Source organism: Citrus clementina, unplaced genomic scaffold (assembly GCF_000493195.1).
Source record: "Citrus clementina cultivar Clemenules unplaced genomic scaffold, Citrus_clementina_v1.0 scaffold_6, whole genome shotgun sequence".
NCBI classification, from domain to species: domain Eukaryota; kingdom Viridiplantae; phylum Streptophyta; class Magnoliopsida; order Sapindales; family Rutaceae; genus Citrus; species Citrus x clementina.
In genome coordinates, this window is record NW_006262139.1 from 18,080,433 (window position 1) to 18,098,790 (window position 18,358).

At 35.7% G+C, this 18,358-nt stretch overlaps 2 protein-coding genes and 1 long non-coding RNA gene across 6 annotated transcripts; 1 reads left to right on the plus strand and 2 right to left on the minus strand.

Annotated features, from left to right (window-relative positions):
- Window positions 1–143: 143 nt before the first annotated feature.
- Window positions 144–6,804, plus strand: LOC18039342. Its single transcript, XM_024181937.1, has 9 exons — window positions 144–549; window positions 848–1,306; window positions 1,440–1,614; window positions 1,737–2,034; window positions 2,860–2,932; window positions 3,530–3,620; window positions 5,307–5,386; window positions 5,471–5,767; window positions 6,229–6,804. Exons 1-8 carry the CDS (start codon window positions 466–468, stop codon window positions 5,735–5,737), a joined length of 1,527 nt encoding a protein of 508 aa, XP_024037705.1. The 5' UTR covers window positions 144–465; the 3' UTR covers window positions 5,738–5,767; window positions 6,229–6,804.
- A 2,769-nt stretch (window positions 6,805–9,573) lies between these two features.
- Window positions 9,574–14,416, minus strand: LOC18037968 (DEAD-box ATP-dependent RNA helicase 53, mitochondrial). Of its 4 annotated transcripts, none has more exons than XM_006429629.2 (7): window positions 13,740–14,416; window positions 13,225–13,636; window positions 12,913–13,011; window positions 12,499–12,723; window positions 11,781–11,942; window positions 10,486–10,982; window positions 9,574–9,959 (listed from the first exon to the last, which is right to left on the minus strand). In XM_006429629.2, the coding sequence occupies exons 1-6, from the start codon at window positions 14,243–14,245 to the stop codon at window positions 10,530–10,532; spliced, it is 1,857 nt and encodes a 618-aa protein (XP_006429692.1). In that variant the 5' UTR covers window positions 14,246–14,416; the 3' UTR covers window positions 9,574–9,959; window positions 10,486–10,529. The 4 variants fall into 4 exon arrangements, with proteins under 4 accessions (XP_006429692.1, XP_024037551.1, XP_024037553.1 ...); XM_024181783.1 differs by having other exon boundaries at window positions 9,574–9,971; XM_024181785.1 differs by lacking the exon at window positions 9,574–9,959 and adding an exon at window positions 10,092–10,168.
- Window positions 14,417–16,174: 1,758 nt separating this feature from the next.
- On the minus strand, window positions 16,175–18,183 carry LOC18037969. The gene is made up of 3 exons (XR_002904924.1): window positions 18,104–18,183; window positions 17,323–17,487; window positions 16,175–16,514 (listed from the first exon to the last, which is right to left on the minus strand). It is a non-coding gene; the product is annotated as an uncharacterized LOC18037969 (long non-coding RNA).
- Between the last annotated feature and the right edge of the window lie 175 nt (window positions 18,184–18,358).

The following is an 18,358-nucleotide window of genomic DNA, read 5'->3' on the forward strand; positions in this document are numbered from 1 at the left end:
GTTAAAGTCCAATCCTGACCATCTGTTTCATGGAAAATAAGGGTGAAAAAAAAAGGTTTAATCTTAACGGTAAAGACTATTAAAAGAGAGAGAGACAGCTTAAAAGCGACAAAAGCATCACACACACTCTCCCTGTATGACTTGACTGACCGCAGTTCAAAGTGGAGTCCAGCCCGTGATATAAGCAAAGAAAGCGGAAGGAAAAGATGGACACGTAAAGTAAAGAAGCAAGTTGGCGGTTGTTTACAATTAAAAATTAAAATTCGTTAATAGCTTTGAGTTCCCGTGGGGAGGACACACTCACAGCATAAAACTCACACTTTGTTGTATCAAAATGGAATCCATCATTACTGTTTCTTCACACTACTAACAACTCTAGTTAGTTTTACTCAACTGCAGAGGAGATAGATATATAAAGAGAATTGCTTTTACAATTTCAAAAAACTAGGGTTTTGAATCTGATTCATGGAGAGTACTTCAGGGACTGATGAACATCGTGAAATTAATGAAGCATCAACCTCGGGTTCTGATTCCTCCCATCAATCTCAAGTAAGATATTTTTTGTTAAAAAAAAAAAAATTGTATTACTTCACAGATCATTGTTACTTACTTAGTGTCTTCAATTTGAAATGATCCGAGTATGGCTTATCAGAAATGTAAGTAAACTAGCTATAACACTATTTAGACTTACCAGATATATTGTTGATGGGTTTCATGGAGCTAAAAGAATTGCCAGTATGTGCTTGGCAAAACTGAAATAGCAAATCCTGTCATCTATTGCTTGGTTTTCAGCTTCAAAGAGTAGGTGTAAATAATTAATGAAAGGTTTTTGATGGTTACTTTTTAGGTTGAAGAATCCAGCTCGAGTTTAGTTCAGCAGTCCAGACGACCGAATCTTTCCTCTTTGCAAATTCCCGTTCGGTCTTTGGACGCCTGTTTGTCAGATTTTACGACAATAGAAGTTCCTTCAGTTCCGAGTCCTAACTCCTCATCTTCTAGAGCTGGCCTTCCTCCCAAACCTAATTCAGCCAAGTTCAAATCATCTGTGAGAAGTTTGCTTCCTCAGCGGAGCTTTAAGGCAAAAAACATAGCCCATGATGGTGAGAAGACAGTTCTCATCCTCCCGGATACACCATCATCTGATGGTCCTCTGGACAAGCCATCTACTTCAAGGTCATTTTCTCTTAATAAAATTTTGTTCCCTTCATCAACAAAAGTAGCACATTCTTTACCGGCTACTCCCATTGCAACTACGGCTCTTGATTCTGTACAGGAAAGGCAACTAAATATTCAACCTAACAATTCCGTAAGTCCTTTTTTTCTTTTGGTCTTAACTTATCCTGATGCTACAACACTATACTACATGGTGAATATAAGATTTTAATTTTTTTTTCCTGGTAAGTTATGAAGTACTTAAGTACTCTCTTGTTTTCTTATAGAAGTTACGTACTCAGCAGAAAATGACACGTTCATTTTCGGTTCCTGTAAATATTAAAGTCAGAAGTTTAAGGCGGACGGAATCTGGAGGAGGTTTAATCCGTGTGATTTCTGTGTCTACTCGTTCAGCAGCAGTTGAGAGGATTTCAGTTAATGATGATCCAGCAACTGATATTGGTAAATCCTAATTTCATTAGCAAAACATGATGCATATGTCTTTTTTACCATTGATATTTTTAATTGCTGTCTTATCTTGTTAATCATACTTTTGATTTACTAAGTTAACATACTTTTTCCAGCTACCGAAGAAGCAGGTGAAGATATTCCAGAAGAAGAAGCAGTTTGCAGAATTTGTTTGGTTGAGCTTGGGGAAGGAGGTGACATGTTTAAGCTGGAGTGTAGCTGTAAAGGAGAGCTTGCACTTGCTCACAAAGAGTGTGCGGTGAAGTGGTTTACCATCAAAGGCAACAAAACATGTGATGTCTGCAAGCAAGATGTTCAGAACCTACCAGTCACCTTATTAAAAATACATAATCCTCAAACTGTTATTAGGCGGCCACAAACTATAGTGCAACAGAGGGAAGTTGCTCGTTACAGGCATGTCTTATGGTTTTTGAAGTTCACTTACTGGTCCATTAATTGGTCACTCTAACTATGCTGAATGATGTTTGCTATAAAAGGCTGTTTTCATTTTATTTTACATTCCCATGCAATATATAAGTATACAATTGTGCCCCAAATACTGTAGGTCACTCTTTACATTGCAATTTGAGACTGTATATAAATTAAATTCACAATTAGTCTGACTTGGGAAACCGCAAGAATTATGACACTGCTAGAAACACATAAGTCCCGGAGGAGGGCAGAGTTTGACTTTGGGATGCCAAATTGGGAATTCCCTGTAAATTTATGAGAACAGATATTTGTCCCTTGGCAGTGGCTTCCACTTCGAGCAGGTTTCTGCTCTGCTGTTCAGATCAGATGGTTTAAGAATCTTGACTTTGTACCCAGTAGCATGTGTGCATTATTAAACTAGGGGTGGTGCTTTCCGCTCAATCTTGGATGAGGAGAACACATTGTCATTATTTTTTCCACTTCAACGAGGCTTTAGATTATTCTCTTGGCTAAAATGTTTACCAGTGTTTTGTTGATATCTGAGAAGTTCCCTTTTCAGGGGTTGGAGGGTTTTGGGGGTGGGGGATGATGAGAGGGTTGGGGGTGTTTGGATTACTGAATTATTTGATTAATCTCTCAAATAACTGTCACTTGGCTTCCCTGTCATATGTGAATTCTAGGCATGTCATCTACATGATTGTTACTTCTTGTTACCAACTGAAGCTCTTGTAATAATCTCTTGGATGGTCTTGGCAGGAATTTTTCTTGCATTTCAGGTCTGTCTTTTTACTTGTTATATTCGTGCAGGGTTTGGCAGGATATGCCAGTTCTGATCATGGTCAGCATGCTTGCATATTTCTGCTTTTTGGAGCAACTTCTGGTATTTATCATTTAACTATTTCTGCTAGACTATGAAATCACTTTGCTAGATTTTCATGGCATCATGTTGTGGATCCACCAAATTTTTCATTGGTTGCTGAAGTTTATGCCTTTAAGTTCATACCGTTGTCACTGAAGTTAACATCCATCATGTCCTTCAGATAGTTAATCTATCTATCAGTTTTATAGTTGTCCCAACAATTGACCAGGAGCTCATGCATTTAGCCAGTACACTTATCTTCTATAGGTAGTAGGGCAAAGAGGTCATACTGTTTAGTGTTTATCATTCAGTAACTGTATTTGGATTATGCTTCCAAGTGATCAAAGACATCTTTGATTATGTAATTTTGATCCCCTATGGATGTCTTTGGTCCATACTATGAAATCTTCTATATCAATTACCTCTTCTGTTCAATAGTTGATTTTTTGACTGAAGAGAATTTGTTGGTTCTTCTGGAAGCTCAACACATTATACGATGCTCACTATTGTTGAAAGGTTTCAATGTCCATGATGCATTTTTTATCATATAATTTTGCATGTATTTCATTAGCATTGTACTTGCTTTATAACTACCATTCGAATATAAAATTTGAACAGGTATCCGACTTGGGTGCTCGTGCTCTTGCCATTTCGTTGCCTTTCTCTTGTGTTTTGGGTCTCCTTTCTTCAATGATCGCTTCTACCATGGGTAACGTTTTCTTCTGTTCACTTCTTATCATTGCTTATCAAGTCCTTTGCTTCGTAACTCTCATTTGATAATTATGAGTGAAATAAAGTCATAGTCAAACATGCTAAAACATTTTAACTAGGAAGAAAAACTTGTGCTACATTTGGCATGCAGGATTAGACTAAATCAATTATTAAGTTTGGGCTGGATTAAATTTGATTGGATTAGACTGGATTATATAATACTGTCTTATGTTTGATACAGTATTGAATTGGATTATGTTAGATTATATTTGAATGGAATGAAATTAAATAGCATTTAAGTTGACATTTAAATATTAATATAAACTATTCATGAATATTTAATAATAAAATAATTATTAACATTAATTTAAAAGACAATTAGTAAAAGATTAAATATATAGAAAATTAGTTATTAGGTAATCATAATTATAATAAACAAATATAAGTTAGATTAGACTTGGTTAAATTAAATTAAAAACTATTTAAATACTTAATTTAATTTATTTTTTTATCACATATTTTAAATATGTTTTTATTTAATCAAAAAGTTGGCAAATAATATATATAAAAGCAACCAATTTTCGGTATTGTTAATTTTCATGATTAATTTTAATATAGTGATTTTTAAATTAAATATCACATCACACATACAAATAATGGTTAATTAAATAGACAATTTTTTTTTTGGTATTGCTAATCCCATGATTTAAGGGCTAAATTTAAATCTAGTCTCCTAATCTAATCCAAAGTGAAGCTTGCCAAAGAGAAGATAAATAATTAATCTCAAAATTAACCCAATCCTACACTTAATCCTAGCTTCCAAACATAGCCTTAGTGCATTGCGGTTCTTCCTTGTCATTTTTCAGCTACACTTTAATTATTTGGAGAGATGTTAGGTTGTCTTTGGGATAAAATACCGGTGGTTCATTTTGTTGATTTCCCTTAATGATGTATTTTGGTAGTTCGTTGTGGGCAGGGTTGTACCCTTTCTCAATCTAAAAAATCTTACTTCTTAAGCCCTAATGGTGTCAAAAGAAATCATTTCAGCATATTGGGAGAAACAAGAGGCATACCCAGGAGAAACCAGAAGAAAGGGAATAAAATAAAAATAAATTGAGGGGAAAATAAATTCATTATTCCAATGATCATTTTGTTTGAAAATGAAAGACAATGGCCTATTTACAGTGGTCAAACCCCAAGCACAACAGGAACTCAAAATCTTAGGAAGTCTACTTTCTAATATGAAAGATGAAACCTACTCAACTAAGAAAACTTCTTAAAGAAATTAAATCTTACATAAACACGAATTAAATTAACAATAATTATATAACCTAAAAATCTAAATAATCTTCCTCTTCCTCTTCTCAAATAGAATGATGCCACCTGAGTAAGAATCAAGAGCAAAACTGTTTGTGGTCTTGGCAGAAAGTGGATATGTTGTGTAGGACTCAACTGTTATAATTACCGTGAAGCCTAGCACAATAAACTTATGTAGCATTTAGGATGCTAGCCTGGGCACCAAATTAGTGTATTCCCTTCGAGACGGACTGGAAATTTTTATAACTCCTTTCCTTCCCCTATTTGATTGGGTTAATTTCTAATTTTCACTTGCTGTTTGATTTATCATCTTTTGTTTCATAACTTAAAGAGTTCCTTAAGAGCTTATCACATATGATGGTGGCAGTGAGCAGGAGTTACATATGGGCTTATGCATCCTTCCAGTTTGCAGTTGTGATCTTGTTTGCTCATATCTTTTACTCTGTGGTAAGCAAGCTGAACAAACTTTATTCCATGAGTTTGTGCATTATACCTTTGGTGGTTGTGTTCATCTTCTCAATCAACTTGCAGCTTAATGTGAATCCGATTCTAGCTGTCCTCCTTTCCTCGTTCACTGGATTTGGCATTGCAATTAGTACAAATTCTCTTATTGTGGAGTACCTTAGATGGAGAATGAGCAGGCAAATGCAGTCTCTACATCAGCAGATCAATGGAACTGTGCAGCATCGGTGGCGGCAGCAGGAGGAACAGCAAAACCATCAGATTCATCAACAGCAACAACAACAATTGACAGAAGATCGCAGTGCTGGACCTGCCAATAATTCCAGGCAGCAATAAATATAGTCAGAACATATAGATCAAGCTACGGTAAGGTTTCAGATTCTTTTATGGTAGACACTTCAGCTAAGGCCCTAAAAACCTTGGCTGGAACACGTTTCATTTTCTTGATTACTGGTTGCTGACTCACATAGGCCATTACCTTATGACTTAAAATATGAAGTCTGGAAGGGTTAAAAGTTAAAACTACCTGAGTCTGGAAGGAAACTTATTTTTCAATAGATTTGCTTGCCTAAAATGATCACTGGTTCAGATTCCAGACAAAGATGATTCAAATTAGGAGCTTGGGACAAAAAAGTTTCCTTTCAGGTCAAACAGCAATTCTATGGTAGGCTTGGTAGAAATCATATATAATGATACATAGGAACTTCATAAGAAAATAAATAGCATATCATCTGGTTAATTACACAGAAGGATGAAATAAATTATGGATATTGGATTTTATTAAATGTTTGTTTATGCGATTCATAAGTTTTTTGTTTCTGGTACAGGTCAACATGTTGCTCCCCGATTATGCATATTGAGTCAGAATGTTTGTAAGATCCTCAAAAGGCGACCACCAAATGACGACAGAGAATTGGGGAGAGAAGGATACTTAATTTCCTCAGTTACTGCTGGTTATTTATGCGGGAAGGATCATCAATGAAGGGCCATGCAACTAGGAAATTTTGCTCAAGAAATGTCAAGATTTTTACATTGAAAGCAACAAACAAGAGAAAGAGAAGGTATCTGTGAATTCAAATTGTCTACCGTTTTATAGAAGTTGCAATTTCCACAGTTTTTTAATGTTCTGAACATCTTAGATAAATTCAATTTTCCTTTGCCTTTATGTGAGCAAACTTCTTCTAAACAAGAAACACACGTACACAAACAAGTAATTAATAGAGAAAATACTGGGCTTACTTACATATGATTGCAAAAACTTTTCTTTCGGGACCTTGTTAACTTTCATCAACACAAAGTTACCTCCGCCAACTCAAGTATAGTTTGATTGATATAATTTTAGAGTTATCGAGAAGTATCGTTGGGTTGAACTTTTTTTTTCTTGGAAGGATAAGTAATTGGGTTGACTTAGTTACGTTATAATATTGTAATTTTGGCGATCCCTAAGTTACGTTTATTGTAACATACACTCAATGAAATGACAAACCGTTAGATATCTTGAATTTGAATCTAACGGATATTATTAAATTTATGCAAAATAGTAACAAATGCCAAACCGGCTGAATTGGTTAATTGAAGAGATGGGCTATCGGATGAAACAATTTGAAGATGGTTTGCAAAGCTTTGAATCGAGATTGGCATATACCCATTGATGATTGATTGCATTGCTGCTGTGGAATTACAGAAGGGCCAGGAAAGCCGAAGAAGACAGGGCCAGGAAAACCAAAGAAGACGAGAAGAGTGGGAGGGGGATGCAATTACAAGGGTATAAAGTGGAAGGATTGACAATGGCAGGGCACGAGACTTGCATTATTTTCCCCTCTCGATTTAGCATTCGATATTGGACTGCCATTCTCGAGCTCCCTCTAAAAATTTCCTCTCAATCTCCCACGCCCACATCACATTTTTAGTTCTCCTTCTCGTGTCTGTTTCTACGACTCATTGCCCTCCCTACACTAGTCAATTTTCTTTTCCCTTCTCTCGGTAGACAATAACTACAACCACAACTTGCTAAAATTTCATTAATATTAAAATGAAATCATTTCAGCCATATGGAGAGAAGGGGAAAAAAAAGGAGAAGGCCATAGATTATAAGAACGATGTTTCTTCAAAAAATGGTGCCTGTACTTTTTGCATTCACCACCTCATTGTTCTAATTTACCAATACCTATTGCTTGACTATTTATGTATCAAAAAGATAAAAAGCATATAATTATTAAGTTTCAGAATCATGAAGAAAGTCAATTCCCAACGAGTCGTTCATGCGGGCTGGTGAAATTACCGACGCAAGAGTGAGTAACGTCTGTTGTCTTGTGTGCTATAATGACTTAGTTTCGTATACTCACCGTTGTTTCTTTTTCGCTTGATGGTCCAAGGAGTCGTTCATTTTTATTAGAATTCGGTGGTGGAGGTCTGAATCTTGAGGATGATTATCTTGGAAGAGATGGGTAATTTGATGGTGAAAATGACGTCATCGCGCTAGTCAAGACCGGCTGTAGAAGGGAGCCTCTCGCGTTGATTGTTTTTGGCTTTTTGGTGACCGATTTCAACCACTTAAACCAGTTTAATTTTATCACTATTATATGCACTTGGCAAATATTTATTGGTCAACTGGTCATTTCATTGAGTGTATGTTACAATAAACGGAATTTAGAGGGATCCAAGTAATTTTACACCTTTGGTTGGATGATACACAGAGATCTCCTGTGTTGCAGGCAGGAGATTTACTCGTATTTTCCTGCCAGTTTCTGTCAATATTGTCGGCATGATTGAGAAAAGACATCAGAAAAAATCTATGGGTACCTCACATCATTGGCCCTCAATTGTAGGGATGGTAAAATTCGGGTCCGGGTCCGGGTCCGTATCCGGGTTTAGCCTTTCCGGTTCCGAATCCGGACACTATTTTTTTGTTCTCGGACCCGGATTAAAACTTGACTTTTTTTCATGTGGGTCCGGGTCGGGTTCAACCCGAAAAAATTTGGGTTCCCGGATTCCGGGTTTTGAACCCAGATCAATAACTCAAAACTAACTCCAGAAAACTCCAGAAAGCAATTCAAATGATGAATATTATGGCATGGGTACAGAATCATCCATTTTTCTCTCTTCGGTGGGTTAGCTACTAAGCTTCAAATTTGAGGAAAAAGGAAAAAAAAAAGTCAGTTAAGTGGTCAATCCACAACCACCATCTCCAATCCCATGGCATTTCTCAAGGCTTTATCAGATCATTTCATTTGACAGCATCATTGAAAAGAAAAAAAAAACATGATGATATGAGTCTTGAAATTAATTAAGTATTAAATATGCAACTAAAGCGAGATATTATTGAAATAATCAAGTATTATATATGGTAAGTAAAGTGAGCAAAGTATGATGACTGTAAATAATTTAATTATAAAACCGCAAATACGCAAGTGTGTGGTGAATCAAACGAATAGAGGAGCTGATGATGATGAATAGAGGAACTGCAGTGCTGCAAGCATGTGACAGTGGTGAACCAAACAAGTTGCGGTTGCGACGGTGGTGAACTAAACAAGTTGCAGTTGCGACGGTGGGGAACCCAAGCTTTTGACAGTGGCAAACGCCGCGAACCGAACCTTGTGATGACGGTGAACCTGACCTTGCAACAGTGACGAACCCAGGTGATGGTTGTTTGACTTGCCTGCTGGACAGCGGGAGGCGGTAGCCGCGGCACAACTAGGGTTTTTCACTTTTTCTTATGTAATCGCAATTTGTGATAGACACTAGAAAGAATGAAAGAAAAAAATGAATTGTAATTTTTTAAGGTTTTTTTTTTATGTTTCTATTTATATTAACTAATAAAAATAATATAAAAAAATAAATCCAGATCCGGATTCACGGGTTACCCCCAACCCGGACCCAAATTTATTTGGATTATTAAAATTTATTCCGGATCCGAATTTTTTTACACTTCGGTACAAATTCAACCCAGTCCGGATTATCCTAGTTAATCCAAGTCCAGGTTATTCTGCCATCCCTACTCAATTGAGTGATACATGCGGTCAGAATTCCACAGGAATGTATGTTTAGCGTTAGTACATCACCTAAATTTTCCAAATATCATCATTTATTAATTTTACGTTGGTACCATCGTCAAGTTTGTCCCTCTGTTTTACATACACAACGGAGTTAAAAGCATTTTTGTACCAAAAGAATAAGCATCATAACTGGAATAATATTGTAGAGAAAAACGACTTCGTACTACATTATTACCCCTGGCCTGGGCCTGTTCTTGAGACGGTATATACGAAAATAAAAATTGCGAACTAAACGATATTGTAAAATGTAACTTGGTAGTAATAATGAGTGTTCAGGTTCAAAGAAATCCAATGCACCATATCTATTCCCCTTCAAAATGGTTCTTTGTATCCCTATATCTGCCATTCTCTGCCAATCCAAGATTCTTTTCCTCATAAAAAACCAGAAGACAGGCAGACCAAGAAGTTAGCTATGACAAGTTATTAATCAACAAAGATGTCTTGCATCCTTTCTCTAGCCGTGCAAATGGGTGGAAGGGAGCCCCATTAACACACTTCTCAACCTGCAAAGTGAACTACAATCATAAAATCAATGCCATAGGTGCTGTTTAACTTTTTATAAAAATCGATGCAGCAATCCACACACTTGCACAGACAAGACGTTTTCTGTGAGTAGATCTTAGTATTCAGCATAAACCAGAGACAAACAAAAAATCCTCATCAGCTTTGGCTTGTTCGAGTAATCATTATTATCCTTGTTTGCGCCTAAAATCTTGGATTACCAATGAAATACTGGTAGTTTTTAGGAATTAAACAATTATTGACAAACAATGAAGCATCTGAAGTGCATGCAAGTACAAAAACTGGGGGGGTTATCACCACAATGTGTATGACAGTTTATGCTGCATTGTTTTGAAAATGATACACAAGATTTTCCATAAAATTAATCATTTGATTTCAGAAAATTAAATCAATTGATTAAAACATAAAAAATTGAAAATATAAAGAAATTATACAGCAAAAAAGGAAAAAAAAAAGGTTACAAACTGTTTTTAATATTTAAATGCCTTAATACTTAAGGAGGCTTACCTTCAATTAATTAGAATCCTCTTTTCCAAGTGTTCTGATTATCATCAGTACTGCTTATTTCCAGAGCTGCCAAAGAAATCAGTGAAACCGCCACTACTTCGGCTAGAGTGATTGCCACCAAGGTCCCCAAATCTGCCTGATTGTCGTGAGCCAGTGTCACCAAAAGCACTTGAACGATCTGATTTAGTGGACTCCCCCCATCCACCAGAACGACTAAACCCAGGACCACCAAACTTCCCAGATCTGTTTGCATTAGAACCAAAACCGCCAGAGCTAGATCCACCACCTTGACCAGAATATGAACTGTTATAGCCACCATAACGGCCAGACCCAGGACTTCTGTACCCTCCAGAACGGCCAAATCCAGAATCCCCCATACGACTGGAACGATCAAATCCTGTATCAGCATATTGACGATCTCTCATACTTCCATACCCAGACCGGCCACCCATGTCATTGTACATGTCTCCACCTCCTTCAACGGCGATCCTTGGGAGCTGTAAAAGTAACAAGTCGTCAGACAATCCCATTGTGTGGTTTTCCTTTCAAAGGCTTGGACTGTGGTTTCTCTCTCCCTCATTGATTTGTGAAAAAGAAATGGATAAATGTTAAAGAAGTATGTGTATGAGTGTATGAAAGAGACGGGGGCCCGTCATAGACTTACAATACAAATTACAAAGAGAAATCTACTAGAATGTGGAAACGACTTCATTCAAGCAAAGCAGGAGGATAATCATACAAATAAAAAGATAACGGCACGCCATACATGTATTAGAGACAAGTAACATTTTTTTTTAATAATTTCAAGTTAAGCCTAAAATTATTCTGTTCCTAGTATTCTGGCTATACATGCTTTTGACTCCACCTTATATTTCCCTGAAAATCTTTTAACAGGGATTTGGCAACATTTAGTGCAGTGAAGCATTAATCAGATATTACCATGCATTTACAACTATTATAAGAGAATCATCAATGTTTATGAATGTGAAACATACATTATTCATTCAGACACATCCGAAAAATTCAAATAGAAATTTCAACTCCCGTAAAGCCTTTTTATTCTCTTTATTGCCCAGAAGCCAATTCAACTCCCGTAAAGCCTTTCTATTCTCTTTATTGCCCAGAAGCCAATTCAGGCTTAGAAACTCAAATATATCAAATCAATACTCAATGATCAAATTTGTTCAAACTATAACTAACTTACACATTTATGCATATAGATAGACACATACATACATAAAATTGGACTTCAGATAGACAAACAGTTATTTTCATGAAAATGAAAAGGAAGTAACCTGAGTAAATCTGCATCCAACATCTCGCTCAATACTCTTGACTTGCCTGGCCTGCTGATCTGTGTAGATAAGAATTGCACTTCCTTTCTTTCCAGCACGACCAGTTCGACCTGTTCGGTGAACAAAAGTCTCCGATGTGTTTGGAAGCTCATAATGAATTATCTAAATTTGGGAGGCAAAATGTCAGAAGCTGCATTAAGATTGCATAGAAAGAAAAAATAAAAGTGGTTGGTCCATAATTAAAAATCAAAAGGCTCCACCACATAATATATGGGAATTGAAAATAAGACTTCTTGGACTGCTTTTACCCTAACATCGTATCGGAACTATATTCACTGGTAAGCAATGAAAATGAGCCACATAAAATATCTCAATAAAGTGAAGAAAAGTTAGTCAAGGTAAATGGGCAAATTACACGTCCATGCATAAATGATGGTCCTGGGTAAATTAGCATTGCTTCTTGATATTGATAAAAGGGGGGAAAATGAGTACATGATACACATATCTAGAGATACATGAAGCATCACATACGACCAATTTGCATCATGGACACCCATAAAGAAATAAAAATAGCAAAAAAAATATAACTGAGGTCTGTGAAAATAAGAGGACACATAAATTCGGGAAAAAAAAGTGATACTGAGAACCATATACTAGCGACTAAGAAGGCAAAGAATTATCTGAAACCAGTTAGGTAAGAATTTCAATTAGAACTGACCAGATCAACATTAGGTACATCAAGACCACGTGCAGCAACATCAGTGGCAATCAGTATATTGAAACGTCCATCTCGGAAAGCTGAAAGGGTCCTCTCCCTCTGGCTTTGTGAGATATCCCCATGCAAAGGCTCACAATTATAACTTTTAGCCATAGCATGAGCCAAGCGGTCTGCATCACGTTTTGTTTGAGTGAAAACAATGCATTTTCCACCTTTTGCATGTTCCTAAGACACAAAAATTGATGCTCAGAAATAGGAAAAGGATGACAAAGATACAGCGGGAATAGTCATAATTTCTCTAGCATTTGTCTACAAGATAAAAGAACGCAGAAGATTCATAAACACACTACAAGGTAATTACATTTAGCAATCAAACAGAAACTGTAAAGAGAGAAACAAAGTTCTGGATCATACTGTTATAAGCTGACCAATAATTGATGGTTTTTCATACATGCTTGTTGCAATGGAATAGAGGGAAATTCCATCAGCTAGCTTTTGATCAGAATCTCCAACCTGCAATAAATATAAGAGAAATAAAGGATTGTAACCACATGATCAAATTGCTTTAATTCACTAAAATAAAAGTGTCCTCTTCAGCCTTTTTTTTTGCAATATATATTTCAATGTTGAAATAGAATAGAAACGTTCTCTGAATTGCTCAAGAGTTTCTCAAAGGAAATTTCAAAGACAGGAAAGGATTTTTGGAAAATAATTCCTTATACTTACAAGGTCAACCGTTAATGGATTCTTGAGGTACTTATTTGTGAGGCTCCTAATCCATGGAGGCATCGTCGCAGAAAACATCATACCCTGTCGATTTTGTGGCAACCTTTCCAAGATGACTTCAACATCTTCAGCAAAGCCAACACTAAGCATCTGATCAGCTTCATCAAGAACAACAAACTGAACCTCCGATAAGTTGAGAGCATTGCGCTTAATCAAATCAATAACACGACCGGGTGTCCCAACAACCGCATCAACACCATAGTCAAGAGCCCTCATTTGATGAGAAATTGGAGTGCCCCCGTAAACACAAATGGTATCCAAGCTGGGTGCAGATTCATGGAATTCCTTCTCAACTTGCTTCGCAAGTTCTCTTGTCGGAGCCAACACCAAGCACAGAGGATTCCTCCCTCTCCTGAATATAACAGCATAACACCGCTAGATCAATATCTTAACAACAAAATGATTATCCCCGATAAAATAAAATAACAATGAAATTACAGAAATGAAAAGCAAACCCATGTTTCTCATTGAATTTGATGATTTTATCCAGAATTGGAATCCCAAAAGCTAGAGTTTTGCCGGTTCCAGTTCTGGCTCGACCAATCATGTCACGACCTTGCATAGCCGGCTCCAAAACAGCCTTCTGTATAGGGAAAAGCTTCGATATACCCCTACGAGCCAACGCCGCTACAATATCTTGAGAAATATCAAGCTTTGAAATATCAAGCCCTTCATCTTTACTACTATCATCGTAGGCGACATAGTCATCTACCGCCGACTGCGCATGCTGCCACGCAATGGACGATTTAAAATCCAACGGCCGAGATATCGCGTGGAATTCCCTCGTACCCGCTGAAAATCTCGAATTGATTATATCATCGTGACGGGGAATGACGGGGCCTGATTTCGCAGCCGTTAAGTGGCAGTGTAAAATGGTTTCGACGGAGGTCAAGGCAGCGGTGAGGGCCCGCTTAGAAGTTAGAAATGACGAGGATCGTTTCAGTATTATGCTGCTCATCATTTTTAATACTTTCCTTTTCTTTTTCTCTCACTCTTTCTCCGTGAGGGTTTAAACAGGAGACAAGAGGAAGAGAAAGAGAGGGGTTTAGGGTTTTAGAACAGAGAGAAGAGGCGAAGCCGAAAATTGCTCTCCAAGGCGAATTAAGGGTTTTATCATATTTTGTGTACTTTTTTGTCAAGTGACGGTCGTTGATATTTCTGGGGCTCTTATCTTATGTGCTCGTGACTCTTTTTGTTACGGTACGTCCGTGATCATCTTTTGTAATTTATATACCGAAGTTTCTGCTGCAGCCGTCAAAAAGGATTTAGATTTGCCATTTGGGTATCCAGAGTCGGATTATTTTTCAAAATTACTCTTCTCAAAATTATTTTGTAAAAATAAAATATTCATAATTTTTTTGTTTTCTAGCATAGAAATAAGTTGAGAATGTATAACTTTCTCTAAAATACAGAGTATTCTTAAAGAATTTCATACACAACAATATGAAAATAAATGAGGTTTATAATATAATGCTACAATGGTATATTATATAAACAAACTTTATTATCTTGTTATTATTACTATGATGAAAATTATAATTTTTAATTGTAATTGTCATTGTAGGTGCTATTAAAATTGAGTAACTAATCTATTTGATGATAAATAAGTAATTTTACAAATTATAAACTTAATCATTTAATAAATGAGTAACCTACAAATGTTGTGACTTAAATTAAAACTCAAATATTGGAATCATTCTTTTTTTTTAACAATTAAAATTTTAATGATTATCATTTTATGAATTGTTAAAAAACGAGCTGTCTCTTATTTTTATTAAAATCATGTAAAATTCAACATAATAAATGATGCATCGCTTGTCAAGTAAGCACATACACGTCATGTCGCCAACATGCTTATAACTACAATTAGACGTCATCTTTCTATCAAAACATGAATGACGAGTCATCTACTTTATGCACTAACCCATATTGTTTACACATTTCGACTATGCTTATAACCATTGCAAAATTTAAACTCTAAAATGATGAGTTGTCTGATTTTAAATGACTCATTTTTTTATACAAATGATAAACATTTTTTTAGACATAAAATGATAAACATTTTGATTACATATTGTCCTATATATTTATATAGCCGAAGAGTGATGAGACAGTTACAAACTATTGTATAAATTTATTTTGTACAAATTGATGTCGTTTTAATTTATTAATTGAATTAAATATTTTTTGACCCACATGATTTATTTTTATTATTTTATATTTTCATTCAACTAATGAATTAATATCATATTAATTTATACAAGATAAATTTATATAAAAATTTGTGACTGTATCATCACTCTTCGGCTATATAAATATACAGGACGATAGGTAATCAATATGTTTATCATTTGTAAAAAAAAAAAACAACGAATCATTTAAAATCAGACAACTCATCATTTTAGAGTTTAAATTTTGCAATGGTTGTTTTTCCAAAACAAAAAATAAAAAAAAGGTCATTCGCTAAATACTAAATGTGTAGTCGTCGTTTTTTTTTTTTTTAAATTTGGTAACAAACATCTCCCGTCATCCCACCATCCGATTTTCTTTTGTTTAGTTTCTCACTCCACATCCAACCACATCCAACGGCTGATGCTGCAGTCTGTAGCTTACAGATTCTGTAACGTAGTTTTGTCCCTCAACAAAATTTCATACTGACAAGTACATTTATCAATGATAATTAAAAAAAAAAAATTAAACAAGTCACGTGACGTATATTTTTTTCTTTCGGCCAAACGAAAACATTTTGATATCTTTCCTTGATTTTCCGAAGCTTTGTTCTTTGAAGTGCTTTTCAATAGCCAATACTTATTTATTTTTAATAAACGTCAACATTAAAGGGGAAAGTTATTAGAAAGAAGAAGAAAATTACACCTAATCAGGAGACAAAACGAAAGGACCATGTTACATTATAGAGAATGAATATTTAAATGGACGGCATGCTAAATATTCAGGAATAGAACAAAGCTAACCACAGACTTAACTTTATTCACATAAAAAATTAGATTAAGAGGTGCAACTAACAGATGTAAGGAGAAAATATAAAGCAACCTACAATTGTTTACACTATTAAAAGATAACGTCACCAACTAGTAAGAATGTGTTCAAAGTGAGGCACGAAGTTTCAGTGTGGAGGACATGCAATTGAGGATCTTTACAAGGGATGCCATGGAATTCAAGGCCACCTTTAGCACTTCTTGTGAACAACCCGGTTTTGCGATCTTCTGCACCTGAGAGAGGACACGAAATACAAGCTCTAGAGTTCAAACCAATGAAGCATAAAATTTAAATAGTAATGCTTCCTACTACTGATGCTGCACACAGCAAACAATAGAAGATATCAACCCAAAACTAGGATAATTCCTCTTATGAATCAGTACGGATCTCAAAACAGTATAATAGCAGATTAATTTTTTCGTCAACCTTTAGAGAAATCTATCACTCCGGGATGGTTATGAGAGATTTACAGGGTTTAGAGACCTAAAAATCAGATATGAACAAAAGAGGAAAGTCTCAATGGTTTCATCAGCCGATAAGACAGAGATGAAACTTAGTGAATTTGATTTAGAGTGTACCACAGAATAGCAGGAAAGTCAAAACAGTATCATCTAATTTCATCGAGTTCCTAAGTTTGAAAACACTGAATTTCTACTCAAATCAAATTTCAGTGAAGCTGAATTAATGGGTGAACGTCATGTTATTTGTTAGCACTTGCACATTAAAGATCCAAGGTCACAGTGCTCACAAGAACTAAAGTCAACCAGAGAAAATCCTTAATCCTAATTCAGAGGGCCAGCTTATGGAGACCTTCTGCCATTTTAGTCCAGTCTAAACCAAAACTTCAAGTTCTTCTAAGGTTATTTAGGTATTAACATTGCTAACTACAATATCGCCTCAATACTCTTTTAAGGATTAAAACAATAGTAACAAGAACTGAAAAAAAATGCAGCAGCAGCTATAAACAACAAATCAAGCCCAAAAGTGACAAAGTTAAATAAAGACAGACAAAGATAAGGAAAAGCCTGGTTTAAACTCTACCAAGTCAAGGTAAGCCTGGAACTCCTTTATCTTTGTTATGTACTCTTCATCTTCTGTGCACAGACCAGCAGACTTCACATCATAAATTGGTCGCTCAACCTGAGGTAGTCCTTGATCTTCACAGAGCTCATCCATCAAAAAACTTTCAGCATCCAAGTCACTTCTCTGTCATACACACAAATAAGAGAAAACAAAGGATACCATCATAAGCTGGAAGGAAACAAACATATTGCGTGCATCATCCACAACATTATGCTTCAGTATTATAGTTACCACTTCATAACAACAGACCGACATTGGTTTTCAAACAGGGAGCAGATACATACAACAAGTCAACAACCCAACATAACCTGGGAATTGGAAATTTTCAATTTAATTGTCCACTTAAATACTTCATAACAGATTGTACTGAGGGCCAATACTAACTCACGTTAACACCTTTCTGGATACCCATTAATCCACTATATTCAAGTTTTGACCATATAATCAAAACCAATAATAATACTTCAGAGGGGAGCTATTCCTTCCCCTTTTTTGCCCCTCAAAACCTTATAGCTCGAGTGAAAAATTACAGTAAAATAACAACTAATCTTTACGACTTAAGCATATCAGAAATACCAGCTGGGCGACCTCATAATTTGTACCAAGAAATTGTTCTCATAACAAGGATAAAATTTAAAAGAACATATAATTCCAACTGAAATTTCTTTGCATCCATTTTCAGAATTCAAATCAAATTAAAAGTTTAAGAAAAATCTAACTGTAGAAAGTGCATGCTTACCGTTGCAGCATCAATGCATACTCATAAAATCCACTGCAGTGTCCTCTCTTACGAGTTTCCACTTTCTGTATTTTTATGTCGACAAAATATTTAACCGAAGATAAGAAAAAAGAATGGTGAAGCAGAGAGACCCATATTGTTTGGACTATTGTGAAAAGATGCTTCTCCATTCTATAAATTATCAATTAACCCCCAACTTTTCAAAAACAGCCTTGGCACCGTAAGGGGGTTCTATTTACTTTTAAAAACCTCAGG

Coding starts and splice junctions, on each gene's coding strand:
- LOC18039342 (XM_024181937.1), top strand. CDS start 466: ATGGAGAGTACTTCAGGGACTGATGAACATCGTGAAATTAATGAAGCA. Junction 1,307..1,439: donor ATATTCAACCTAACAATTCC/GTAAGTCCTTTT, acceptor GTTTTCTTATAG/AAGTTACGTACTCAGCAGAA. Junction 5,387..5,470: donor CTCATATCTTTTACTCTGTG/GTAAGCAAGCTG, acceptor ATCAACTTGCAG/CTTAATGTGAATCCGATTCT.
- LOC18037968 (XM_006429629.2), bottom strand. CDS start 14,245: ATGATGAGCAGCATAATACTGAAACGATCCTCGTCATTTCTAACTTCT. Junction 13,012..13,224: donor ATCCATTAACGGTTGACCTT/GTAAGTATAAGG, acceptor TATTTATTGCAG/GTTGGAGATTCTGATCAAAA. Junction 11,943..12,498: donor ATGTACCTAATGTTGATCTG/GTCAGTTCTAAT, acceptor TCCCAAATTTAG/ATAATTCATTATGAGCTTCC.